The sequence below is a fragment of the Oncorhynchus nerka genome, linkage group LG22, assembly GCF_034236695.1.
Source record: "Oncorhynchus nerka isolate Pitt River linkage group LG22, Oner_Uvic_2.0, whole genome shotgun sequence".
Classification (NCBI taxonomy): domain Eukaryota; kingdom Metazoa; phylum Chordata; class Actinopteri; order Salmoniformes; family Salmonidae; genus Oncorhynchus; species Oncorhynchus nerka.
In genome coordinates this window covers 11,511,931-11,539,852 of record NC_088417.1, presented here as the reverse complement: position 1 = coordinate 11,539,852, position 27,922 = coordinate 11,511,931, and the positions used below count along the sequence as shown (strand labels likewise).

The 27,922-nt window shown below is 42.9% G+C and overlaps 2 protein-coding genes across 9 annotated transcripts; both read left to right on the top strand.

Annotated features, from left to right (window-relative positions):
• The first annotated feature begins 333 nt into the window (after nt 1-333).
• On the top strand, nt 334-5,525 carry LOC115104859 (sialic acid-binding Ig-like lectin 13). Of its 4 annotated transcripts, XM_065006920.1 has the most exons (8): nt 334-557; nt 1,469-1,543; nt 1,818-2,204; nt 2,335-2,640; nt 2,777-3,040; nt 3,769-3,847; nt 3,961-4,018; nt 4,536-5,525. In XM_065006920.1, exons 2-8 carry the CDS (start codon nt 1,495-1,497, stop codon nt 4,794-4,796), a joined length of 1,404 nt encoding a protein of 467 aa, XP_064862992.1. In that variant the 5' UTR covers nt 334-557; nt 1,469-1,494; the 3' UTR covers nt 4,797-5,525. The 4 variants fall into 4 exon arrangements, with proteins under 4 accessions (XP_064862992.1, XP_064862991.1, XP_064862994.1 ...); XM_065006919.1 differs by having other exon boundaries at nt 335-557; nt 1,469-2,204; XM_065006922.1 differs by having other exon boundaries at nt 342-557; nt 1,469-1,997.
• A 10,704-nt stretch (nt 5,526-16,229) lies between these two features.
• Nucleotides 16,230-26,708, top strand: LOC115104858 (B-cell receptor CD22-like). Of its 5 annotated transcripts, XM_065006940.1 has the most exons (9): nt 16,230-16,268; nt 16,405-17,417; nt 18,246-18,320; nt 18,616-19,002; nt 19,131-19,436; nt 19,571-19,837; nt 25,508-25,601; nt 25,709-25,778; nt 25,930-26,708. In XM_065006940.1, the coding sequence occupies exons 3-9, from the start codon at nt 18,272-18,274 to the stop codon at nt 25,987-25,989; spliced, it is 1,233 nt and encodes a 410-aa protein (XP_064863012.1). In that variant the 5' UTR covers nt 16,230-16,268; nt 16,405-17,417; nt 18,246-18,271; the 3' UTR covers nt 25,990-26,708. The 5 variants fall into 5 exon arrangements, with proteins under 5 accessions (XP_064863012.1, XP_064863013.1, XP_064863015.1 ...); XM_065006941.1 differs by lacking the exon at nt 16,230-16,268 and having other exon boundaries at nt 16,275-17,417; nt 25,709-25,769; XM_065006939.1 differs by lacking the exon at nt 16,230-16,268 and having other exon boundaries at nt 16,276-17,417.
• The last annotated feature ends 1,214 nt before the right edge of the window (nt 26,709-27,922 follow it).

The following is a 27,922-nucleotide window of genomic DNA, read 5'->3' as shown; positions in this document are numbered from 1 at the left end:
GCCCTATTTGGTGAAAGACCATCTTCTGTATACCATCCCTACCTTGTCACAACACAACTGATTGGCTGAAACGCATTAAGAAGGAAAGAAATTCCACAAATTAACTTTTAACAAGGCACACCTGTTAATTGAAATTCATTCCAGGTGACTACCTCATGAAGCTGGTTGAGAGAATACCAAGAGTGCAAGGCTGTCATCAAGGCAAAGAGTGGCTAATTTGAAGAATCTCAAATATATTTTGATTTGTTTAACACTTTTGGTTACTATATGATTCCATATGTGTTATTTCATAATTTTGATGTTTTCACTATTCTACAATGTAGACAATAGTAAAAGAGAGAACCCTTGAGTAGGTGTGTCTAAACTTTTGACTGTATATAATTAGTAGAAAATTATACTACTTCTTTTGAAAATGCAAATAATTTTGTTCACTTATAAGGAATAGGAAGTACATCACATGCCATTGTCCAACTTGAATTGCAACACTTCAGTTTGTCAGAACTCACTATGGGTGTGATATCATCTCCTTTTCTGTGATCGCTTTTCAAGATCGTAAGGCAAGTGTCAACTTCTTCACTATCTTTTCATTTTAATGTTAAGACTCACTGAAATGTTATGACTGGTAATGATTTGAAATGCTGCTGCTGTTGGTTCATGTTATAGCTTCACAACTGAAAGCCATACACTGCGTTCAGAAAGTATTCAGACCCCTTTCCTTTTTCCACTTTTTGTTACTTTAGTCTTATTGTAAAATGCATTCAATTATTTTTACTTATCAATCTACACACAATACCCCATAATGACAAATAATTTCTAAAAAATGGGTTTTGTTTTTGTTATTATGGGGTATTGTGTGTAGATTGAGGGGAGAGAACAATTTCATCCATTTTAAACAACAACAACGAGGGGAGAAAAGTCAAGAGGTCTGAATAATTTCTGAATGCACTGTACGCATTAAGGTTCAATGTAATACATTTGAGTAATTTAGCAGAGACACTCTTATCCAGAACGACATACAGTTGGTGCATTCATCTTATGATAGTCAGGTGAGACAACCGCATTACATTCTTAGTAAGTACACTCAAGCAGGTATCAGCAAAGTCAGAGCTAGTGTGTGTGTGTGTGTGTGTGTGTGTGTGTGTGTGTGTGGGGGGTCAAGTGTGGATGTTACTTCACAAAAGGCTTTTTTGAGGTCGGCTTGAAAGGGGGAGGGGGTGCTGTGGGATTATTTAAAATGCCCTGAAGGGGTAGGGTTTCTGATGTTTTCGCAAGATGGGCAGGTAGCTTCAGGGGGAAGCTGGTTCCAGCATTGGGGTGCCAGGACAGAAAAGAGCTTGGACAGCCTGAGCGGGAGCTGCCCTCCTGTAGGGGTGGGAGAATGAAGTGCTCGGGTGTTGGGTTTGAGCCTGAAGGTAAGGAGGGGCAGTGTGTTGAGTTACTAAATGTGTGTATGTTTGTACTGTTTCAGGTGATCAGTAGTGTGTGAGTTCTCACATGGCTTGTCCTGAGAACATGTTTTTTCTCATTGTCCTCTTTATATCAGGTGAGTCTTACACACAACAACAACTAGTTATGAATCAGACAGAGGAATAAGTACAAGGGATGATGTTTCATACTATGAGCTGTATTCCCATCTGTCTCAAATGTATAGAACAGAGTAGTTTAATAGTCTGGATTCAAACATTGTGCTCCAGATATGTTCATGATCCAGTTTAGGGCATGGAGTTGTGACATCAGGTATATATTTTTAGCTGCAGAGAGAGTGACTGTACTGAAAAGATCACATAACCTCCCTGATGTTGTCCTTTATGTTGCAGGTGTTTTGGCCTGCTTTGGCCAACGAGATTTGAACACCACAATGCCAGATAGACTGGATGTACTGACTGGCTCCTGTATGCAAATCCCATGTTCATTTGATATTCCTGACCAACATAAGGATACATTTAACAGCACAATACTACCCTCTGGTGTGTGGATTAAAGAAAACTCAAACTTTGGTGAGCGTCCGGACAATGTGATATTTAACAGCAGTAAGACAGTCAACAGATATCAAGGGAAGATAACTGGAAACATGTTCCAGAAGAACTGCACCACAGTCTTCTTCAATGTAACCACCAATTACACTAATATATACTTCTTCAGGATTGAGAATCGACCATTCCTTGCAACAGATCCTGATAAGTCTGTTAATATAGTTGTCAGTGGTAAGAGACAATTTATCTTTAAAACCAACAATTTTTTTCCAGTTTAGATTCCTTGCATCAAAGATAAGAGTTGAACAAGTGGACAGTTTAACTGTTAGTGTAAAATATATTTATCTACAATGTATTACAGATTTGCCTTCCAGTCCCATCATTACTGTCTCAGGTGAGGTGAAGGAAGGGACCCCTGTCAGTTTGAACTGCTCTGCTGTCGCTCCCTGTCCCGAACACCCCCCTGAGCTGACATGGACTCTCCCAACACAGTTCACACCTGAGAACCAACTAAAGGAGAATTCAGACCAAACCAAATCAGTTCTCTCCACGGTGACCTTCACTCCGTCATATCTTCATCATGAGAAGAACATCACTTGTACTGCAGTCTACCCAGCAGGGACAAGCAACAAGAGAGCTGAACATAACATGATGCTTAACGTTTCATGTAAGATTTAGTCACCGGTTCCTGGACAATAGATAATTCTATCATGTTTTCACTGATGATTGTAATAGAGTGGATTTGATGAGTCTATTCAATATACCATATCCAGATACATTGTAAATGAACCCCTCTCCCCCAGTCTCTCCTAAGGACACCTCGGCCTCCATCATTCGAGCTGATTCAGTGTTAGTGGGCAGCTGTGTTAATCTGACCTGCAGCAGTACAGCCAACCCTCCTGTGACAAACTTCACCTGGTTCAAGATCAGTGGGGGTAAAACAACACAGGTAGCATCTGGACAGAGTCACACCCTCAATGTTACTGTTGATGGAGGACTGTACTACTGTGAAGCAAGAAATAGTCACGGCTGTGGGAAATCGAATGAAGTGCAGCTGGCTATAAAAGGTAAAATGGGCACGTAGGGCACAATCGTAGGTTAGATATACAATATATATTCAAAAGTATGTGGACACCCATTCAAATGCGTGGATTCAGTTATTAAAGCCTCACATGTTGCTGACAGGTGTTTAAAATCTAGCACACAGCCATGCAATCTCCGTAGACAAACATTGGCAGTAGGATGGCAACATTCACTACCAAGTTCTAAACTGCCTTTCGAAGCAATGGCAGCACCAGAACTGTTTGATGAGGGCTTCATGAAATGGGTTTCCATGGCCGAAGAGCCGCACACAAGCCTAAGATCACTATGTGCAGTGCCAAGAATCAGCTGCAGTGGTGTAAAGCTCACTGCCATTGGACACTGGAGAAGTGGAAATCCGTTCTCTGGCTTGTTGAATATATGATTCACCATCTGGCAGTCCGGCGGACGAATCTGGGTTTTGACGGATTCCAGGAGAACATTACCTGCCCCAATGCATAGTGCCAACTGTAAAGTTTGGTAGATGAGGAATAATGGTCTGGGGCTGTTTTTTTCATGGTTTGGGCTGGGCCCCTTAGTTCCAGTGAAGGGAATTCTTAATGCTACAGCATACAATGACATTCTATATTCCATATTAATGCCCATGATTTTGGAATTGATGTTCGACGAGCAGGTGTCCACATACTTTTGGTCATGTAGTGTACTTTAGAGATCTTTTTGTGAGAAGTGACCACAATATGTGCTGTATTTTCAGGTCAAGAAGAGGTTATTGGGGTTGCAGCAGGAACTCTGGGGGCCTTTTTGCTTATCAGCCTGATCAGTCTTTTTGTATGGTGAGAACTATTCCTGGCATCAACGCAAAACAATTTGATTTCTGCTGTGTTTGTGCTTTTGCATATGGAAACCCTTTCAGTGCATTCAGAATATCTTTGTAAATGTCTTCCAGGAGGAGAAACTCGAGGCTCCATGATGGACTTGAAAGGACAGACAGTCCACAGGGACAGGTGGGAATAAGGCTCAACTTACAAAACCATCTACAAAGTGTATCTAAGGAAGTACTGAATTAATGCTGAAACTATTTAAAGCCATGAGGTTAACATCACTTTAGAGGAAGTTTAGGGGGAGATGACCACATCGAAAGCAATGCCACATCCTGTAATGACATGGAATGATAACAGAATGGCTGTTGGACTTTGACAGTGTTTACTGTCTTTACACCTGTCAGTTGAATTGACATTTTCATTGACATCCCCTCAGTATGTGTTGTGTAACCTGCTGATCTCAGAGTTTTACAAGTGACTGAACTTAAAGCTTTACATCATTGACATTACATTTACATTTAAGTCATTTAGCAGACGCTCTTATCCAGAGCGACTTACAAATTGGTGCATTCACCTTATGACATCCAGTGGAGCAGCCACTTTACAATAGTGCATCTAAATCTTTTAAGGGGGGGGTAAGAAGGATTACTTTATCCTATCCTATCCTACATCAGTTCCTCTCTCTGTGTTCTCTCCACAGAACTCCCCGGTTGGGACAGTGTGTACTAACCAGGCCACAGCCGGAGAGGAACCAGAGGAACCTGCAGAAGACCAGCCTGAAGAGATCCACTACGGTGACATAGACTTCTCCAAACTACAGACCAAAGAGACCCCAGCTGCAGCCCAGGACAGGGTCCAGGGACAGGAGAGTGAGTACGCTGAAGTCAACGTGACTGGGAGAGAGGCTCAGGAACCACCACTTAACCACCTAGATGGGCTTTATGCACAAGTGACTAAATAAGTGCTTGTTAATTATTTTTCCAATGTGTATTAAGTGTTTTTATGTACAGTATTGTCATTGTGTTTCTTGCTTCATGTTGGTACTTCTCTTGCATTAATAATTGTGTGCTCTTTGATTATCTGCATATTTGTAGAATTTTCTGGGATGAAAAGTGTTTTACTGTTACTATGATGATGTAGGCTACTCTTTATTTTGAGTGTTGAGTTCAACTAGCTCACTGAAGGCAGATTAAGACCATATAAAGTCAATGATGACTGAGGAGAAAAGACACAGTTAGTTTTTTATTTTACGAGGCAAGTCAGTTAAGAACAAATTCTTATATTCAATGATGGCCTAGGAACAGTGGGTTAACTGCCTGTTCAGGGCAGAACGACAGATTTGTACCTTGTCAGCTCGGGGATTTGAACTTGCAACCTTCCGGTTACTAGTCCAACGCTCTAACCACTAGGCTACCCTGCCGCCCCAGTTGGAGAGACAGTGGTCTGATACAAGACATGAAGTTGGTGCAGGAAGTCTACATGACGGCAGAATGGTGTTAACATCTACTAGTCACTGTTTCTCTTATTATTTTGTGCAGTTCCCAGAATAACAATAATATCTATTTTCAGTTTATATCTATTTAGAAGTAATTGTTTCAATTTTTATGTTGAGTGTTAAATCGAAGGAACAATTGAGACTGCATTTCAGGTTGTTTATTAATTGCACTGTAATTAAAACCTTTACATTCAATTTCCATGACATCTTTTGGTCTTACTTGTCCAACATTTAACATATCTCATTAAAATGGATTCAATTGAGATTTTGTGTCACTGTTCTACACACAATGTGGAATTATGTTTTTAGACATAAAAATGAAAAGCTGAAAGTCAATATGTATTCAACACCTTTTCTATGGCAAGCCTAAATAAGTTCAGGAGTAAAGATTTCCTTAACTTGTAACATGAGTTGCATGGATTCACTCTGTGTGCAATACTAGTGTTTAACATGATTTTAAATGACTACCTCGTCTCTGTACCCCACACATACAATTATCTGTAAGGTCCATCAGTCAAGCAGCAACTTTCAAACAGATATAACCAGCTTTTCCATTTCCTCACAAAGAAGAGCACCTGTTGGTAGATAAAAAGAAAAAAGAAAATAAATCTGACATTGAAAACCCCTTTGAGCGTAGTGAGTTTATTAATTACACTTTGGATGGTTTATCAATACACCAAATCACTACAAAGATACAGGCGTCCTTCCTAACTCAGTCGCCGGAGAGGAAAAACACTGCACAGGGATTTCACCCACAGGAGGTTGGTGGCACATTAATTGGGGAGAACGTACTCGTGGTAATGGCTGGAGCAGAGCAGGTGGAATGGTACCAAATACATCCAACATGTTTTCCATGTGTTTGATTCCATTCCATTTGCTCCGTTCTAGACATTATTATGAGTTGTCTTCCCCTCAGCAGCCTCCACTGATTTCACCATAAGGCCAATGGTGACTTTAAAACAGTTACATAGTTTAATGGCTGTGATTGGAGAAAACTGAGGATTGATCAACAACATTGTACTTACCCCACAATACTAACCTAAATGACAGAGTGAAAAGAAGGAAACATGTACAGAATAAAAAATATTACAAAACATGCATTCTGTTTGCAATAAGGCACTAAAGTAAATCTGCAAAATATTTGGCAAAGAAATTCACTATGTCCAACACAACATATCACTGAGTACTCTTCATATTTTCAAGCATGGTGATGGCTGCAATATGTTACGGGTATACTTGTCATCAAGTGTTTTAGGATGAAAATAAATGGAATAGAGCTAAGCACAGACAAAACTCTAGAGAAAAACTTGGTTCAGTCTGACTTTCAAAAGACACTGTGACGGAAATGAACTTTTCAGCAGGTCAATAACCTAAAACAAAAAGCCAAATATACACCAGAGTTGCTTACTATGACAATATTGTATGTTCCTAATTGTCCAAGTTACAGTTTTGATCGGCTTGAAAATGTGCAAATATTGTACATTCCACGTGTGCAAAGCTCTTATAGACTTACCCAGAAAGACTCACTGCTGTAATCACTGCCAGAGGTGATTCTAATGTAACAGTTTAACTTCCGTCCCTCTCTTCGCCCCTATTTGGGCTCGAACGAAGGACCCTCTTTCAACAACTGCTTCCCAAGAAGCATCGTTAGCCATCGCTCCACAAAAGCCACATCCCCTGCAGAGCAAGGGGAACAACTACTTCAATGTCTCAGATTGAAATGCTATTTGCACACACCACGCTAACTAGCTAGCCATGTCACATCGGTTACACTCACCCTCCTTTTGACCTCCTCCTTTTCCGCAGCAACCAGTGATCCGGGTCAACAGCATCAATGTAACAGTATAACTTCAGTCTCTCTCCTCGCCCCTACCTGGGCTCGAACCAGGGACTCTCAGCACACATCAACATCTGACACCCACGAAGCATCGTTACCCATCACGCCACAAAAGCTACAGCCCTTGCAAGATTGAATCCTACTAAGATTGAATCCTACTACACCGGCTCCGACGCTCGTCGGATGTGGCAGGGCTTGCTAACTATTATGGACTACAAAGGGATTCCACAGGTCAACATTCACAAGGCCGCAGGGCCAGAAGGATTACCACGATGTGTACTCTGAGCATAAACTGACCAACTGGCAAGTGTCTTCACTGACATTTTCAACCTGTCCCTGGTCGAGTCTGTAATACCTACATGTTTCAAGCAGACCACCATAGTCCCTGTGCCAAAGAACAACCAAGGCAACCTGCCTAAATGACTACCAACCCGTAGCACTCATGTCTGTAGCCAGGATGGTCATGGCTCACATCAACACCATCATCCCAGAAACACTAGATCCACTCCAATTTGCATACCACCCCAACAGATCCACAGATGACGCAATCTCTATTGCATTCAAAATGCCCTTTCCTACTCGGACAACAGGAACACCTATGTGAGAATGTTGTTCATTGACTACAGCTCAGCGTTTTATTTTAATTTTATTTCACCTTTATTTAATTTAACCAGGTAGGCTAGTTGAGAACAAGTTCTCATTTGCAACTGCGACCTGGCCAAGATAAAGCATAGAAATTCGACACATACAACAACACAGAGTTACACACGGAATAAACAAAACATACAGTCAATAATACAGTAGAACAAAAGAAAACAAAAAGTCTACATACAGAGAGTGCAAATGAGGTAAGATAAGGAAATAAATAGGCCATGGTGGCGAAGTAATTACAATATAGCAATTAAACACTGGAATGGTAGATCGGCAGAAGATGAATGTGCAAGTAGAGATACTGGGGTGCAAAGGAGCAAGATAAATAAATAAATAAATAAATACAGTATGGAGATGAGATAGGTAGATAGATGGGCTGTTTACAGATGGGCTATGTACAGGTGCAGTGATCTGTGAGCTGCTCTGACAGCTGGTGCTTAAAGCTAGTGAGGGAGATGTGAGTCTCCAGCTTCAGAGACTTTTGCAGTACCTTCCAGTCATGGGCAGCAGAGAACTGGAAGGAAAGACGACCAAAGGAGGAATTGACTTTGGGGATGACCAGTGAGATATACCTGCTGGAGCGCATGCTACGAGTGGGTGCTGCTATGGTGACCAGTGAGCTGAGATAAGGCGGGGCTTTACCTAGCAGAGACTTGTAGATAACCTGTAGCCAGTGGGTTTGGCGACGAGTATGAAGCGAGGTCCAACCAAAGAGAGCGTACCGATCGCAATGGTGGGTAGTGTATGGGGCTTTGGTGACAAAACGGATGGCACTGTGATAGACTGCATCCAGTTTGTTGAGTATAGTGTTGGAGGCTATTTTATAGATGACATCACTGAAGTCGAGGATCGGTAGGATGGTCAGTTTTATGAGGGTATGTTTCGCATCATGAGTGAACGATGCTTTGTTGCGATATAGGAAGCCGATTCTAGATTTAATTTTGGATTGGAGATGCTTAGCGTTCAACATCATACTGCCCTCAAAGCTCATCATTAAGCTAAGGACCCTGGGCCTAAAAACCTCCCTCTGCAACTGGATCCTGGACTTCCTGATGAGCCGCACCCCAGGTGGTAAGGGTTAGCAAAAACACATGTGCCTCTCTAATGCTCAACACAAGGGTTCCTCAGGGGTCCGTGCTTAATCAGCTCCTGTACTCTCTGTTCACCCATGACTGAGCGACCCCAACACCATCATTAGGTTTGCCGAAGACACAACAGTGGTAGGCCTCATCACCAACAAAAATGAGGCAGCCTATAGGGAGGAGGTCAAAAACCTGGCAGTGTGGTGCCAGGACAACAACCTCCCCCTCAACGTGATCATGACAAAGGAGATGATCGTGGACTACAGGAAATGGAGGGCCGAGTGGGGCTGTACTGGAGCAGGTTGAGAGCCACATCACCAACAATCTATCATTATCCAAGCACACCAACAGTCATGAAGAGGGCACAACAACACCTATTCCCCCCCTGGAGACTGAAAGGATTTGGCATGGGTCCTCCAAACAGAAGGCGCTACAGGGGGTAGTGCGTACTGCTCAGTACATCACGCTTCCAAGCTTCCAGCCATCAAGGAGCTCTACACCACGTGGTGTCAGAGGAAGGCCCTAAAATGTATATATGATTTATTTTTAATGACAGATACTTTGTTTAATTCTATTTTTCCCCCCAATTTTGTGGTATCCAATTGGTAGTAACAGTCTTGTCTCATCGCTGCAACTCCCTTACGGACTCAGGAGATGCAAAGGTCGTGCGTCCTTCGAATCACAACCCAACCAAGCTGCACTGCTTCTTGACGCAATGCCTGCTTAACCTGGAAGCCATCCACAACAATGTATCAGAGGAAACACCATAATCTGGCGACCGTGTCATCGTGCACCTGGCCCGCCTCATGAGTCGTTAGAGCGTGATGGGACAAGGACATCCCTGTGGGTCAAACCCTCCCCTAACCCAGACGACGCTGGGCTGTTGTTTATTATCTATGCCTTGTCACTTTACCCCTACCTCCTTGTACATATTACCTCAATTACCTGGACTACCCTGTAACCTGTACCATATTCTCCCCCCTGAAATTATGTTACAGGAAGGTCAAATAGATAAATATGCTGAACACTATATGAATCACTCTAAACTGAATCTGAACTTATTTATGCGCTTGCTCCCAGGCAGACTAAATCACTTTTTTGCCCGCTTTGAGGACAATACAGTGCCACTGACACTGCCTGCAACGAAAATATGCAGTCTCTCCTTCACTGCAGCCGAGGTGAGTAAGACATTTAAACGTGTTAACCCTCGCAAGGCTGCAGGCCCAGACGGCATCCCCAGCCGCGCCCTCAGAGCATGCGCAGACCAGCTGGCCGGTGTGTTTACGGACATATTCAATCAATCCCTATACCAGTCTGCTGTTCCCACATGCTTCAAGAGGGCCACCATTGTTCCTGTTCCCAAGAAAGCTAAGGTAACTGAGCTAAACGACTACCGCCCCGTAGCACTCACTTCCGTCATCATGAAGTGCTTTGAGAGACTAGTCAAGGACCATATCACCTCCACCCTACCTGACACCCTAGACCCACTCCAATTTGCTTACCGCCCAAATAGGTCCACAGACGATGCAATCTCAACCACACTGCACACTGCCCTAACCCACCTGGACAAGAGGAATACCTATGTGAGAATGCTGTTCATCGACTACAGCTCGGCATTCAATACCATAGTACCCTCCAAGCTCGTCATCAAGCTCGAGACCCTGGGTCTCGACCCCGCCCTGTGCAACTGGGTACTGGACTTCCTGACGGGCCGCCCACAGGTGGTGAGGGTAGGCAACAACATCTCCTCCCCGCTGATCCTCAACACGGGGCCCCACAAGGGTGCGTTCTGAGCCCTCTCCTGTACTCCCTGTTCACCCACGACTGCGTGGCCATGCACGCCTCCAACTCAATCATCAAGTTTGCGGACGACACAACAGTGGTAGGCTTGATTACCAACAACGACGAGACGGCCTACAGGGAGGAGGTGAGGGCCCTCGGAGTGTGGTGTCAGGAAAATAACCTCACACTCAACGTCAACAAAACTAAGGAGATGATTGTGGACTTCAGGAAACAGCAGAGGGAACACCCCTATCCACATCGATGGATCAGTAGTGGAGAGGGTAGCAAGTTTTAAGTTCCTCGGCATACACATCACAGACAAACTGAATTGGTCCACTCACACTGACAGCGTCGTGAAGAAGGCGCAGCAGCGCCTCTTCAACCTCAGGAGGCTGAAGAAATTTGGCTTGTCACCAAAAGCACTCACAAACTTCTACAGATGCACAATCGAGAGCATCCTGGCGGGCTGTATCACCGCCTGGTACGGCAACTGCTCCGCCCTCAACCGTAAGGCTCTCCAGAGGGTAGTGAGGTCTGCACAACGCATCACCGGGGGCAAACTACCTGCCCTCCAGGACACCTACACCACCCGATGTTACAGGAAGGCTATAAAGATCATCAAGGACATCAACCACCCAAACCACTGCCTGTTCACCCCGCTATCATCCAGAAGGCGAGGTCAGTACAGGTGCATCAAAGCTGGGACCGAGAGACTGAAAAACAGCTTCTATCTCAAGGCCATCAGACTGTTAAACAGCAATCACTAACATTGAGTGGCTGCTGCCAACACACTGTCATTGACACTGACCCAACTCCAGCCACTTTAATAATGGGAATTGATGGGAAATGATGTAAATATATCACTAGCCACTTTAAACAATGCTACCTTATATAATGTTACTTACCCTACACTATTCATCTCATATGCATATGTATATACTGTACTCTAGATCATCGACTGCATTCTTATGTCACTAGCCACTTTAACTATGCCACTTTGTTTACTTTGTCTACATACTCATCTCATATGTATATACTGTACTCGATACCATCTACTGTATGCTGCTCTGTACCATCACTCATTCATATATCCTTATGTACATATTCCTTATCCCCTTACACTGTGTATAAGACAGTAGTTTTGGAATTGTTAGTTAGATTACTTGTTGGTTATCACTGCATTGTCGGAACTAGAAGCACAAGCATTTCGCTACACTCGCATTAACATCTGCTAACCATGTGTATGTGACAAATAAAATTTGATTGGATTTGATTTGATTTACATGTCTATGTTCATGTGTGTATTGTTGGGAGTTATTGTGTCTGCTTTTGTTTTGAGTGTTGATCAAGAGACACAAATGAGGCTGCATTTGAGGTTGTCCATTAATTGCACTGTAATAAAAACCTACCTGCTGGGTAAAGTACATCCTCAGCTCCTGAGTCTCCTTCTCCCAGAAGGCCTTGGGCAGGTCAAAGAGGGTTTTGAATAGAAGGGATATATCCTTTTGTCAAAATGGATTTGCAAATGTAGGAGAACTTGTGCAGCAGGTTGGGAGAATTAACGTAGCAGGTTAGGATAATTAGATTAAGGTAAGAAAAAGGGTTAGGGTTAGCTAAAATAAAACATAAAATCAACTTAAGAACCTCAATTTGACAAAAGCTGTATCCCATTTAGACATGACCGTCAAAGCGGTACACCTTGCCCTGCAGGTCGATGGCTCCCTCCTGTGGCTCCCAGCCCACCATGCTCTTCCTGGCAGATAGAAGTGATGTAATGAAAGAGGAAGTGGATGCAGGAGAAATGGAGGAGTGTGTGATAATCCATCAGCTACAATTATAGTTACTCTGTTTCTGACAAAGTCTGTTTTTCATGCAGAAAGATAATGTGAGAACCGGGTATCTTTTACTGAACTCAAATTTAATTTATCAAGTTGGATGGATTTTGGTTTATGATTTAGCTACATAAAAAAAGAAATCTCACACAAATTCCCAATCAAGCCTGTGAGATAGAGGAGAGGGAGATGGTTATATTGCAGAACGTTTCCTTTGTTGTATCAAGGGCGGACTTGACTACTTGGGGGCCTGTAACAAAATGCTGTAAAGGGGTCCCCTTCCCCTAAAAGGGTTATTTACCCACCACACATACATTATCTGCAATGAATATTATTATCCCACAATGAAAAATATCTTGTCTATAAGTGTTTCATTTTGGGCAGTAATGAAATGTATAGGCCATATAATGCTGTTGAGTCAGTGGCTGACACACACTTTGTGTGTAGAATCAGTCAGTGGGCAGCTGGGGCCCATTTCATTTGAAACTGGTGAAACATGGATCAGGCCACCTCTGCAATGTTTCAAGTGACTGAGACTAATTGTTCTGGAGTAGAACGTTCAATAGAAAATGACAATGTTCTAAATGCTTAAATTAGCATACAATGTTTTCACAACTGATGTTGACACCCATCACATAGACTATTCAACATCCTATTATACAAATACACTTATTAGGAAGTACGTCACTGATGAGATGTGAGATGTGCCACATGAATTTCTGCTTACAGTTGTAAGGCAAGTGTCAACAACTTCACATCTTATCTTTATATTTTAGTAATGAGATTCAAAATGTTCAATGTACGGCTGTTAGTTCATGTATTAGCTTCACAACTGAAGAACCTATGTGACTATGGACTAAAGTTTCAATGTGATACAGTATGTGTCACGTGACCTACTCTACCAGGAAGTGAATGTTTGACCTGTTTCAGGTGATCAGTAGTGTGTGAGTTCTCACATGGCTTGTCCTGAGAACATGTTTTTCTCATTGGCCTCTTTATGTCAGGTGAGTCTTCCACTCAACAACAATTAGTTATGAATCAGACATAAAGGAATAACCACAAGTCATGATATTTTATGGGATGTGTGATATACTGGCTTTTTAATTGTGTAGAAAAGTGTACAGTTCCTTCCTGATTAGTGCATTTTAATCGTCTGGATTCAAACTGTCCTGTGAAAATGTATTTGGCATATTTTGGATACTGAATGTTATCAGATATTCAATCAAAAGCTGATATTAGATAAATGGAAACTGAGTGAACAAATAACACAACATTTACATACTTATTTCATTCGTTTCTTAAACAACGTTATGCAACACCCAATGTCCCTGTTTGAAAAAGTAATTTCCCCCTTATACTCAATAACTGGTTGTGCCTCCTTCAGCTGAAATGACTCCAACCAAATGCTTCCTTTAGTTGTTGATCAGTCTCTCATGTTGCTGTGAAGGAATTTTGGCAAACTCTCCCATGTAGAACTGCTATAACTAAGCGACATTTGTGGGTTTTCAAGCATGAACTGTCACAATGTCTCATTTGGGATTAGGTCTGGACTTTGACTAGGCCATTCCAAAACTTTACATTTGGTACATCAAATCAATTTTGATGTATTCCTGATTGTGTGTTTTGGAATGGTGACATAACCAGTTATTGAGTATAAGGTGGGAATTACTGTTTCACACAGGGGCGTGGGTGTTGCATAACTTTGTTAATGAAATAAATTAAATAACTATAACTATTTTTTTTGTTATTTGTAAACTCAAGTTCCCTTTATCTAATATTAGGTTTTGGATGAAGATCTGATAACATTCAGTAAAAGAAAGAAGCAAAATAGAGAACCAGAAAGGGGGAAATACTGTTTCATGTCATTGTATGTTCATGTGAAACCGACGTCAGTATGCAGTTAACAGTATATCTTCCACCACTGTCCCTGTCCCCATACCGGGCTCAAAATAGTGGTCATCTGCTCACAAACACACGTCACCTCACTCCTTGACAACACACCAACCAATTGAAAAATCACCTGTACATTGAAATAAATTCATAATAATGTTATTGGGAGAGACTGTACCAATGATGTGTATAAACCCTGGATCTCTAATGCTATGTAACGGCCAATGAGAGACTTTAAATCCACCGGTCTCTATATATGGTACTCCCCAGAAGAAGCAGTCCTCCATGATAATTAATGGAATTCTACAGTATTTAAATCAAATGTTTCATGGACTATATTACATGTATTTAAGTATTTTGTTGTAGAAGGGGAAGGTAAAGTTAGTACTCTATAAATAAAATACTTAATATCTTCACGTTTATTTATTTATTTGTTATGTTCAGGTGATATAAAAAGCATTATGTGGAGCACACCCAGAGAAAATGACTTATTGTAGAGGTGCTGACTAACGGTGAATACACTGTAAGCTATAACAACAAAGAGAGTTGCACAATCTATATATATATAAACTCCCAGTCATTTATTGGGTAAAACACCAATGTTTCGGCATCACTGTTCCTTCTTCAGGGTAAAGTCATGAATGCTTGAACCAGGTTATGTAGACAAACAGTGCAATTAGTGCAACCAATGACAATCTTGAGGGTTGTGTCACAATTATGAGGTTAATTAGAGTGAATTGAGTGAAACTGTTAAAAGACAATAGTTTACATCATATTGAATATATTAGCCTATTGTTATCATTAAAATTAGCATAAGATTAGCATCAACATACATTATTGTTTAATTTAATTTCACATGTATTTAATTGTTTCCAATTTCATAAAATGTTAAATGTAATCTTTTGGTTCATCCATAATGCACAATAAGCATCATCAACAGGGGGAACATATTGATTCTACGCTGATAAGAAGGAGAAAGAATATATTCATTTATAAGACTTCTTCATGAAACTAATTTTTCATAAGAAGGGCCTGAGATCAAAGTCAATATTAAGACAGGAGGGGTCAATGTTTTTAAATACCTCCTCTCCTTGGTTGGCCAACATGCTCAATGCGTGTGTATATGTGTGTGTTTTTGAGTGAGGAGATGGGATGGTTAGCTTCAACAAAGTGAGCTGCTGCTGGATAGTCAGTGTTATTACACCTGATTGAGCTGCGGTGGTTGTCACACACTGACCTTAGAGAGCTTTTTATTTCTCTATTTTGGTTTTGTTAGGGTGTGATTTGGGTGGGCATGCTATGTTCCTTTCTCTATGTTTTGTATTTCTTTGTTTTGGCCGGGTATGGTTCTCAATCAGGGACAGCTGACTATCGTTGTCTCTGATTGGGAACCATACTTAGGTAGCTTTTTCCCACCTATGTTTTGTGTGTAGTTGTTTTCTGTTTAGTGTTTTCTGCACCTGACAGGACTGTTTCAGTTTGCACTTTGTTCTTTTTGTTTCAGTGTTCAGTTAAATAAAGGTCATGAACTCTTACCACGCTGCTCTTTGGTCCGATTCCTCCTCATCAGACGACGACACATGTTACAGTGGTCAGCTATGCATTGTTTTAATTGTCTTTTCGGTTGTCCTACGTAGGTTTTTCCACATGAACATGTGATGAGACAGATTACTCCCTTTATCTTGCAAGAGATGATAGCCCTAACAGGGATGTTTCCACCTGTATGTGGGTGTCTGAAGAAGGATGTATGTGTAGTGCTATTGCACTGTGAGCATGAGCCACATTGGTATTTCCAATTTGGATTGTGTGTCAAGAGTGGCAAGTAACAAGACAGCTGAACATAACATGATGCTTAACGTTTCATGTAAGATTTAGTCACGGGTTCCTGAAGAATAGATCATTCTATCATGTTTTCACTGATGATTGTAATAGAGTGGTTTTGATGAGACTATTCAATATACCATATCCAGATACATTGTAAATGAACCCCTCTCCCTCAGTCTCTCCTAAGGACACCTTGGCCTCCATCAGTCCAGCTGATCCAGTATTAGTGGGCAGCTGTGTTAATCTGACCTGCAGCAGTACAGCCAATCCTCCTGTGACAACCTTCACCTGGTTCCAGATCAGTGAGGGTAAAACAACACAGGTAGCATCTGGACAGCGTTACACCCTCAATGTGACTGTTGATGGAGGACTGTACTTCTGTGAAGCAAGAAATAATAATAAATGCATCTCAGTGCAAGAGGCGTCACTACAGTCCCTGGTTTGATTCCAGGCTGTTTCACGTCCGGCTGTGATTGGGAGTCTCATATGGCGGCGCACAATTGGCCCAGCTTTGGCCAGGGTAGGCAGTCATTGTAAATAATAGTTTGTTCTTAACTGACTTGCCAAGTTAAATAAAGGTTCAATTTAAAATTGGACGAAAAGAAAATGATGGGCTTCACCCTATTTGGTGAAAGACCATCTTCTGTATACCATCCCTACCTTGTCACAACACAACTGATTGGCTGAAACGCATTAAGAAGGAAAGAAATTCCACAAACTAACTTTTAACAACCTGTTAAACACCTGTTAATTTAAATGCATTCCAGGTGACTACCTCATGAAGCTGGTTGAGAGAATACCAAGAGTATGCAAGGCTGTCATCAAGGCAAAGGGTGGCTCATTTGAAGAATCTCAAATATAACATATATTTTGATTTGTTTAACACTTTTGGTTACTACATGATTCCATATGTGTTATTTCATAATTTTGATGTTTTCACTATTCTACAATGTAGACAATAGTAAAAGAGAGAACCCTTGAGTAGGTGTGTCTAAACTTTTGACTGTATATAATTAGTAGAAAATTATACTACTTCTTTTGAAAATGCAAATAATTTTGTTCACTTATAAGGAATAGGAAGTACATCACATGCCATTGTCCAACTTGAATTGCAACACTTCAGTTTGTCAGAACTCACTATGGGTGTGATATCATCTCCTTTTCTGTGATCGCTTTTCAAGATCGTAAGGCAAGTGTCAACTTCTTCACTATCTTTTCATTTGAATGTTAAGACTCACTGAAATGTTATGACTGGTAATGATTTGAAATGCTGCTGCTGTTGGTTCATGTTATAGCTTCACAACTGAAAGCCATACACTGCATTCAGAAAGTATTCAGACCCCTTTCCTTTTTCCACATTTTGTTACTTTAGTCTTATTGTAAAATGCATTAAATTATTTTTCCTTATCAATCCACACACAATACCCCATAATGACAAATAATTTCTAAAAAATGTTTTTTGTTATTATGGGGTATTGTGTGTAGATTGAGGGGAGAGAACAATTTCATCCATTTTAGAACAACATAACAACGAGGGGAAAAAGTCAAGAGGTCTGAATCATTTCCGAATGCACTGTACGCATTAAGGTTCAATGTAATACATTCGAGTAATTTAGCAGAGACACTCTTATCCAGAACGACATACAGTTGGTGCATTCATCTTATGATAGTCAGGTGAGACAACCGCATTACATTCATAGTAAGTACACTCAAGCAGGTATCAGCAAAGTCAGAGCGAGTGTGTGTGTGTGTGTGTGTGTGTGTGTGTGGGGGGGGTCAAGTGCGGATGTTAGTTCACAAGAATCTTTTTTGAGGTCGGGCTGTGAAAGGGGGGAGGGGGGGGTGTGCTGTGGGATTATTTAAAATGCCCTGAAGGGGTAGGGTTTCTGATGTTTTCGCAAGATGGGCAGGTAGCTTCAGGGGGAAGCTGGAGTGCTCAGGTGTTGGGTTTGAGCCTGAAGGTAAGGAGGGGCAGTGTGTTGAGTCACTAAATGTGTGTATGTTTGTACTGTTTCAGGTGATCAGTAGTGTGTGAGATCTCACATGGCTTGTCCTGAGAACATGTTTTTTCTCATTGTCCTCTTTATATCAGGTGAGTCTTACACACAGCGACAACTAGTTATGAATCAGACAGAGGAAGTACAAGGGATGATGTTTCATACTATGAGCTGTATTCCCATCTGTCTCAATGTATAGAAAAGCATAGTTTAATAGTCTGGATTCAAACATTGTGCTCCAGATATGTGCATGATCCAGTTTAGGGCATGGAGTTGTGACATCAGGAATCACCTGTACATTGCAATTAGTATATATTTTTTGCTGCAGAGAGAGAGTGAATGTACTGAAAATATCATATTACCTCCCTGATATTGTCCTTCACGTTGCAGGTGTTTTGGTCTGTTTTGGCCAACGAGATTTGATCACCACAATGCCAGATAGACTGGATGTACTGACGGGCTCCTGTGTGCAAATCCCATGTTCATTTGATATTCCTGACCAACATAAGGATACATTTAACAGCACAATACTTACCTCTGGAGTGTGGATTAAAGAAAACTCAAACTTTGGTGAGCGTCCGGACAATGTGATATTTAACAGCAGTAAGACAGTCAACAGATATCAAGGGAAGATAACTGGAAACATGTCCCAGAAGAACTGCACCACAGTCTTCTTCAATGTAACCACCAATTACACTGATGTATACTTCTTCAGGATTGAGAGTCAACCATTCCGTGCAACAGACTATGATAAGTCTGTTTATATAGATGTCAGGGGTAAGAGACAATTTATATTTTTACAAACAATTTTTTCCAATTTAGATTCCTTGCATCAAAGATAAGAGTTGAACAAGTGGACAGTTTAACTGTTAGTGTAAAATATATTTATCTACAATGTATTACAGATTTTCCTTCCAGTCCCGTCCTTTCTGTCTCAGGTGAAGTGAAGGAAGGGACCCTTGTCAGTTTGAACTGCTCTGCTGTCACTCCCTGTCCCGAACACCCCCATGAGCTGACATGGACTCTCCCAACACAGTTCACAACTGAGAACCAACTGCAGGAGAATCCAGACCAAACCAAATCAGTTCTCTCCACGGTGACCTTCACTCCGTCATACCTTCATCATGAGAAGAACATCACTTGTACTGCAGTCTACCCAGTAGGGACAAGCAACAAGACAGCTGAACATAACATGATGCTTAACGTTTCATGTAAGATTTAGTCACCGGTTCCTGAAGAATAGATCATTCTATCATGTTTTCACTGATGATTGTAAGAGTGGTTTTGATTAGACTATTCAATATACCATATCCAGATACATTGTAAATGAACCCCTCTCCCTCAGTCTCTCCTAAGGACACCTCAGCCTCCATCAGTCCAGATGATCCAGTATTTGTGGGCAGCTGTGTTAATCTGACCTGCAGCGGCACAGCCAACCCTCCTGTGACAAACTTCACCTGGTTCAAGATCAGTGAGGGTAAAACAACTCAGGTAGCATCTGGACAGAGTTACACCCTCAATGTGACTGTTGGTGATGGAGGACTGTACTACTGTGAAGCAAGAAATAGTCAAGGCTGTGGGAAGTCAAATGAAGTGCAGCTGGCTATAAAAGGTAAAATGGGCACGTAGGGCACAATCTTAGGTTAGATATACAATATATATTCAAAAGTACATGGACACCCCTTCCAATGCGTGGATGTAGAAGAGGTACTTCTGCATGGCCGCTGTAACGGCTTTCTTCCTGGGAAGGAGAGGACCAATGTGCAGCGTGGTTAGTGTCCATGGTTATTTAATGACAGAAACTCAATACTACAAAACAATAAACGTGGCACAACCTAAAACAGTCCGATTTTTTTTATTTTTATAAAAAATAATTTATTATCTTCAATACCATTCATTCTTTACAACACATAATTTTCATACATACTCAAATAATGGTATTTTAATTAAACTAATTAAACTAAACATAAACCCCAAACAAAACCTCAGGGGAGCATCTTCCCTCCCCGTCACCCTACAAAATACCTTTCCCTATCTCCCCGTCCCTAATCTATCCCCTTACAAATCTAAATGACACCCAGCCCTAAACCTAAACCACCCTTCCACCTCTCCCGAGCAGCATGCTGCACCCACTTCCTCTCCTCCCTCTTCATCCTCCCCCTCAAATCTCCTTCCACCCTCCTCACTATCCCTTCCACCCCCCAATCTCTCCCTGTCTTCACCATGTTCTGCCTTGCTTCCCACAGCCCCCGTTTAAAGAGACTCATGAGAAGCCAGAGCAGAAATCTGTCCCTATCCGTCCCTCTCGCTCTCCCTACACCTCTCTCTAACCTGGCCCACGTCAATACAAAATCCCCCTTTACCAAACCTAACAACACCCGTGCCCTAGCCCATACTAGGGCAACTTCAACCTCAGGGTGCACAGGCAGCCACTTGGCCGCATGACCAAAGTGCCACCGCCCGAGGACCCGTGTTAGACCACACCAAAACACCCGCAGGAGGTAACCGGACGGGTGTATCACTGGCTGAGCAAGCTCCGTTAACAAGAAAGAAACAAAAATTGTGTCCAGTTTGATGGGGAAATGTGGTACCCCCCTACCTCCCTCCCCGATGGGACAGATCATGCGTGCCCTGGCGACCCACTCGCACCTGCCACTCCACATAAACTGAAACACAAGCCTCACTAGAGGCCTCCTCAGACAAGCCGGCAATGGGTAGATGTATGCCAAATACAAAAGAGACGGCAACACATCCACCTTTAGGACCAGGACTTTGCCCATAAAAGACAAATACCTAGCCTTCCACATTGCTAGCTTCCTCTGTACCACTGCGATACGCATGTTCCAGTTTAGCGTCGCTGAGCCGGAGGTCTCAAAATGGACCCCGAGAATCCTCAGGGCCCCCTCACAGAGAGATAACCCCCCAGGCACATCCGTTCTACCGCGCCATCTTCCGAAAAACTTGACGGAAGACTTTGCATGGTTCAGAACTGCTCCCGACGCTCGGGTGAAATCCCCAAAGATGGCAAGGGACCTTGTCAGGCACGAGTCCTTGCACAGCAGCAAGGAAGTGTCGTCGGCGTACTGCGTCAACTTAACACGCAGCCCACCACTTCCAGGGATCAGCAAGCCTTCCACCCCTGTGTCTGCCCTAATGGCAGCCCCCAGAGGCTCCATGTACAGAACGAAGAGGAGAGCCGAGAGTGGGCACCCCTGCCTGACCCCAGACGAGAGGTCAAAAACGTCACCCAAGTGACTATTTACACTAACTCGGGCACCCCGCTCCAACATATAATGTACGAATCCATCCTATGAACTTCTCCCCAAATCCTAATCGACCTAACACTCTGAATAAAAAGGATCTATTCACACGATCAAAGGCTTTCGCCTGATCTAGCGCTGCTACCATTAAAAGCAGTCCTCTATCTTCAACCCAAGCGATGGAGTCCCTGATTAACTGTAGGTTCCATCTAATAGAGCGGCCCTCTACCCCGCACGACTGATCCTCATGGACGACGTAGGGAAGGGCTGTGCGCAACCGGTCTGCTAAAACCTTTGCAAGTAGCTTGTAATCTACACACAGCATGGTCAACGGCCGCCAGTTGCCAAGGTCTGTTACTTCCCCCTTCTTATAGTGACAGCACACCAACAGCCATTGATCCCCCCGGGACCCCCGTCTCAAGGATGGCCTTGAAGCTCGCATCCGCTACAAGACCATGGTGCTTGCCTACGGAGCTGTGAGGGGAACGGCACCTCAGTACCTCCAGGCTCTGATCAGGCCCTACACCCAAACAAGGGCACTGCGTTCATCCACCTCTGGCCTGCTCGCCTCCCTACCACTGAGGAAGTACAGTTCCCGCTCAGCCCAGTCAAAACTGTTCGCTGCTCTGGCCCCCCAATGGTGGAACAAACTCCCTCACGACGCCAGGACAGCGGAGTCAATCACCACCTTCCGGAGACACCTGAAACCCCACCTCTTTAAGGAATACCTAGGATAGGATAAAGTAATCCCTCTCACACCCCCTTAAAAGATTTAGATGCACTACTGTTCCACTGGATGTCATAAGGTGAATGCACCAATTTGTAAGTCGCTCTGGATAAGAGCGTCTGCTAAATGACTTAAATGTAATGTAAATGTAAGACTTCGAGGACCACTGGTCCAAGTATACCCCAAAACTTGAGATAAAACTCAGCCGGCAGCCCAACCATCCCAGGCACCTTCCCTTTTCCCATCCTCCTAAGAGCGCTCTCAACCTCTTCTAGTGAGATCTGGGCCTCCATCACTTCTCTAATGTCCTCCGGCAACCGCCTGGACAAGTGTTCTAAAAACACATTTCCCTGCTCTACATCTATTTCCCTTTCCTTAAATAAACCTTGGAAATGATCAGTTGTCACCCTGACCATATCCTCTGGTTCTCTAACTATACTACCATTTTCTTCCCTAACGCCATGCATTACCTTCCTACTCTGTCTGGCCCTAACCGACTTAAAGAACATAGCAGTCTCATTATGTTCTAGAAAGCCACTATGCGCACGCTCCAGGAAAGCTCGAGCCTTCCGCTCCTGCAACTCCCTGAGCTGCGCCATTAGGGTTGCGGATCTCTCCCAGTCAAACGACCCGCCGAGGCTGCCTGCCTCGTACTCGAGTTCAATTAACCTTTGGATACGATCCACCTCCCTCCTCTCCTCCCTTTTTTCCCTCTTGCAATACCCTATTATAAAAGCCCTAATCCTCACCTTAACTAATTCCCACCACTCTAACACCCCCTCGCACATGGACCGGAGGCCTTCAAGCCTCCAAAAGAAACCATAAAACCCGTCAACAAAAGCCTGCTCCTCCAGCACATCCCGATCTAACTTCCAGTACCCCCTACCAAAGAGGCAGACTGGCAACCCCACCTGCAGGAGCACCCCGTCGTGATCCGAAAAGAAAACAGCCGCCCAGACAACTTACCCAAAGACCTGGCTACAAAAATATAGTCGAGCCTCCGCTCAACCCCCCTGGAGTTGCGCCATGTAGGACCGTCCATTTTCGGAGTAGTGTGCAGACCACCATCTACCAGACCATGGCAAGCCATTAGCCCGGCAATGGCACCTGCACTGCTATCCCCCCCTATTCCTAAATCACTATTAAAATCCCCCCCTATCACTAATTTCCTATTTGTGACACACAGGGGCGTCAGACAGTCCACCATCTCCCTCCTGTCTGCCACCACCTGTGGCCCATACACCACCACTAATCTAAATTTACAATCCCATATCGTGACATCCACCCCTATAACCCTCCCCTGCATTACCACAAAAGAATCCTCCACTTTTACCTCCCTGTGCCCACACAAAATCCCTACCCCCGGTGAGTGCACCCCCCCAATACCCCAAACCAACTCCCCCTTGTCCCACTCCCTCTTAAACCTACTAACATCCCCTCCATCCCCCAGGTGAACCTCCTGTAAAAAAACAAAAATTAAACCCCACACCCTCCAAATAACTAAAAACCACACCCTCCAAATAACTAAAAACCGCCCTCCTCTTAACAAAATCCCTTAAACCCCTTACATTTAAACTAACAAAAGTAAAATTAGACCCCATGAAAAAATAAAAACATGTAATACACTCAAATTCTAAACCCAGACAGAAAAAAACAAAAAAACAGGAGACTCACCCGATGCTCCCCTGCTCCATATCTACCGGTGAGAACACCATCCGTACTCCCGACATCCCCCCCTCTTCCTCCATCTCACCAACCCAGGATGCAGGAATAGTGTTTGGCTCCGGGGTGCCCTGCCCCCTGGGTCTACCCCCACACTCCTCCCCCTCCCCAGTGCTGCAGCTGGTTTGGAAAAAAATCGGGGAGGCTGAGTCCCCAAACAAAAAACTCCCCACCTCCTCCTGTACCCAGTCCTGAGTCTTGTTAGGTGTGTCCCCACCCAACAGAAGTTGAGGGCCTGGGGAAACCAGCAGCAACCCAGAGGTTTCTCCCACCCCCATCACTCTCTTGGCCATCCCCTCCCTCTCACTGTCGGCCAATCGCACCCTCCTCTTCATTCTCTTCTTTGGTGATGGCGGCAGTGGAGAGATACCACCCTCCCCCCCGCCAGCTCCTCCACCATACCCCGCTCCTGCTACCCCCCCAGCCGCAGACGCATATGACCTCTGACGGGCCAGGCACCCCCGCCACAGGTGTGCTGACGAGCCACACCCATGGCACGTCTTAGGCTTGTCACAATCCCTCGCCTCGTGTTCCTCAGATCCACAAAATCTGCATTTTCTTGTGCTGCACGAGGCGAATATGTATCCGTAGGCCATACAGAGCCTGCAAAATGGGGGCTGACGTGCATAAAACAACGTCCCCCTGTCAGCCCCTAGGGAGAACATAGCAGGAGGATGGAGGTAGCCACCATGTCCCTTTGGGTCCTCTCTGAGGAGGGCCTGGAAGCCTCTCCTCCCATTCCAAAACCCAAGGGAGTCTTTGAGGTGCCTTGCTGAGGAGACGTTATCCATGCATCTCCCCAGAAAAGCCCTCACCTCTTCGTCCTTAACGTAAGGGTTGTAAATGTTGACAGTTACAACCCTAAAGTTATTCTTCGCCAGGCTTGTTATTTCATAGTGGCTCATCGGCCTCTCACCTCCCACTGCTCTTGCCCTTCTCAGGATATCATCGTGTTTTTCCTCTGTATATAGTGCCACGTCGTATTCTCCCTCCAACGAGTGTCCTTGGAAACAAAACACGTCCTTCACCGTCAGCTTTAGAATCCCCATCAATATTATCCTTCTAAAAGTTTCCCGTCCTAAAGGCTCCAACTCCTTTTCCTTCCAAGCAAACCGAATCGTGTTGGCCAGCCCAATCCCAGGGACCGACCGTGTTGATGTATTTAGCACCATCTCCGCAAGGAGAATGGCGCTCGTTCTCTTCTCTTCTCTTCTCTTCTCTTCTCTTCTCTTCTCTTCTCTTCTCTTCTCTTCTCTTCTCTTCTCTTCCAAAACAAGGAAAAAAGAAAAACCAAAGTGACTGAGCCTATTCTGGTGCAAACTAACAGTGAGACAGGAACAATCACCCACAAATCCTAACACAAAACAGGCTACCTAAATATGGTTCCCAATCAGAGACAATGACTTACACCTGCCTCTGATTGAGAACCATATCAGGCCAAACATAGAAATAGACAAACTAGACACACAACATAGAATGCCCACCCAGCTCACGTCCTGACCAACACTAAAACAAGGAAAACACACAAGAACTATGGTCAGAACGTGACACCTGCTGTATGTTTTATTTACAGGGCAAGAAGAGCCTGTTAACCCAAAGGTTTTTGAGATTGTAGGAAAAACCTTGGGGTTGATTTTCCTCTTCAGCCTGATCATATTCTTTGCATGGTAAAAAGATATTCCCAGCCTCAATTTTAACATATTTATCATGCTGTTTGTGCTTTTGTATATGAAAACCTAAATGATGTCAAAATACCTTTATTCTTGTCTTCCAGGAGGAGGAGAACATCTAGACTCCCCAGTGGGTTTGACATGACAGACCGTTCACAGGGACTGGTGGGAATGGTAGAATAACCTTTTAAAACCCATCTAGAATGTGTGTTTCAGGAAGAATTGAATGAATACTGTCTTGTGTAACCAACTGTAACTATGAAGTCATTATTATTCTGATGTGTCGGTCCTGACAACTGTTCCTTTCTCTGTGTTCTCTCCACAGAACTCCCCGGTTGGGACAGTGTGCTCTAACCAGGCCACGGTCAGTAGAGGGAACCAGTAACCACCACTTAACAACCTAGATGGTCTTTAAGTCAATAAAAGAGGTGCATTTTATGTATTTTTCCAATGGGTATTAAGTATTTTTATGAACAGTATTGTCATTGTGTATTAGTTTTAAATTGATACTTTTGTTACATTTATAATTGTGTACTCTTTGATTATCTGCATATTTGTAGAATTTGCTGGGATGAAAGGTATTTAACTGTTACTATAGTGTTGATATGATGATGCAGGCTACTCTTTATTTTAGACCATTTATTTTGAGTGTTGAGTTCACAGAGCATCTGTTTAATGGGTTCCAGTATAGAGGAACTGCTGAGTTCAACTAGCTCACTGAAGGCAGTTTAAGACCATATAAAGTCAATGATGACTGAGGAGAGAAGACACAGTTAGTTGGAGAGACAGTGGTCTGATACAAGACAGGAAGTTGGTGCAGGAAGTCTACATGATGGCAGAATGGTGTTAACATCTACTAGTCACTGTTTATCTTCATCTTTTGTGCAATTCCCAGAATAACAATGTTATCTACTTTCATCTATTTCGAAATTATCGCGTCAGCTTTTATGTTGAGTGTTAAATTGAAGAAACAAATGAGAATGAATTTATTAAGGTTGTTTATTAATTAATTGCCCTGCAATAAACCTTTACATTCAATTTCCATGAAATCTTTTGGTCTTATTGGTCCAACATTTAACATCTCATTAAAATTGATTAAATTGAGATGTTGTGTCACTGTTCTACACACAATGTGGAATTATGTTTTTAGACATAAAAAGTAAAAGCTGAAAGTCAATATGTATTCAACACCCTTTCTATGACAAGCCTAAATAAGTTCAGGAGTAAATATTTCCTTAACTAGTCACATGACTTGCATGGATTCACTTTGTGTGCAATACTAGTGTTTAACATGATTTTTAAATGACTACCTCGTCTCTGTACCCCACACATACAATTATCTGTAAGGTCCCTCAGTCAAGCAGCAACTTTCAAACAGATATAACCAGCTTTTCCATTGCCTCACAAAGAAGAGCACCTGTTGGTAGATGGGTAAAAAGAAAAGAAATCTGACATTGAATATCCCTTTGAGCATAGTGAGTTTATTAATTACACTTTGGATGGTTTATCAATACACCCAATCACTACAAAGATACAGGCGTCCTTCCGAACTCAGTCGCCGGAGAGGAAAAACACTGCACAGGGATTTCACCCACAGGAGGTTGGTGGCACCTTAATTGGGGAGAAAGTACTCGTGGTAATGGCTGGAGCAGAACAGGTGGAATGGTACCAAATACATCCAACATGTTTTCCATGTGTTTGATTCCATTCCATTTGCTCCGTTCCAGACATTATTATGAGTTGTCTTCCCCTCAGCAGCCTCCACTGATTTCATCATAAGGTCAATGGTGACTTTAAAACAGTTACATAGTTTAATGGCTGTATTGGAGAAAACTGAGGATGGATCAGCAACATTGTACTTACTCCATAATACGAACCTAAATGACAGAGTGAAAAGAAGGAAACATGTACAGAATAAAAAACATGACAAAACATGCATTCTGTTTGCAATAAGTCAATAAAGTAAATCTGCAAAACATTTGGCAAAGAAATTCACTATGTCCAACACAACATATCACTGAGTACCACTCTTCATATTTTCAAGCATGGTGATGGCTGCAATATGTTACGAGTATACTTGTCATCAAGTGTTTTAGGATGAAAATAAATGGAATAGAGCAAAGCACAGACAAAACTCTAAAGAAAAACTTGGTTCAGTCTGACTTTCAAAAGACACTGGGACGCAAATTCACTTTTCAACATGTCAATAACCTAAAACAAAAAGCCAAATATATACCAGAGTTGCTTACTATGACAATATTGTATGTTCCTAATTGTCCAAGTTACAGTTTTGATCGGCTTGAAAATCTATGGCACCT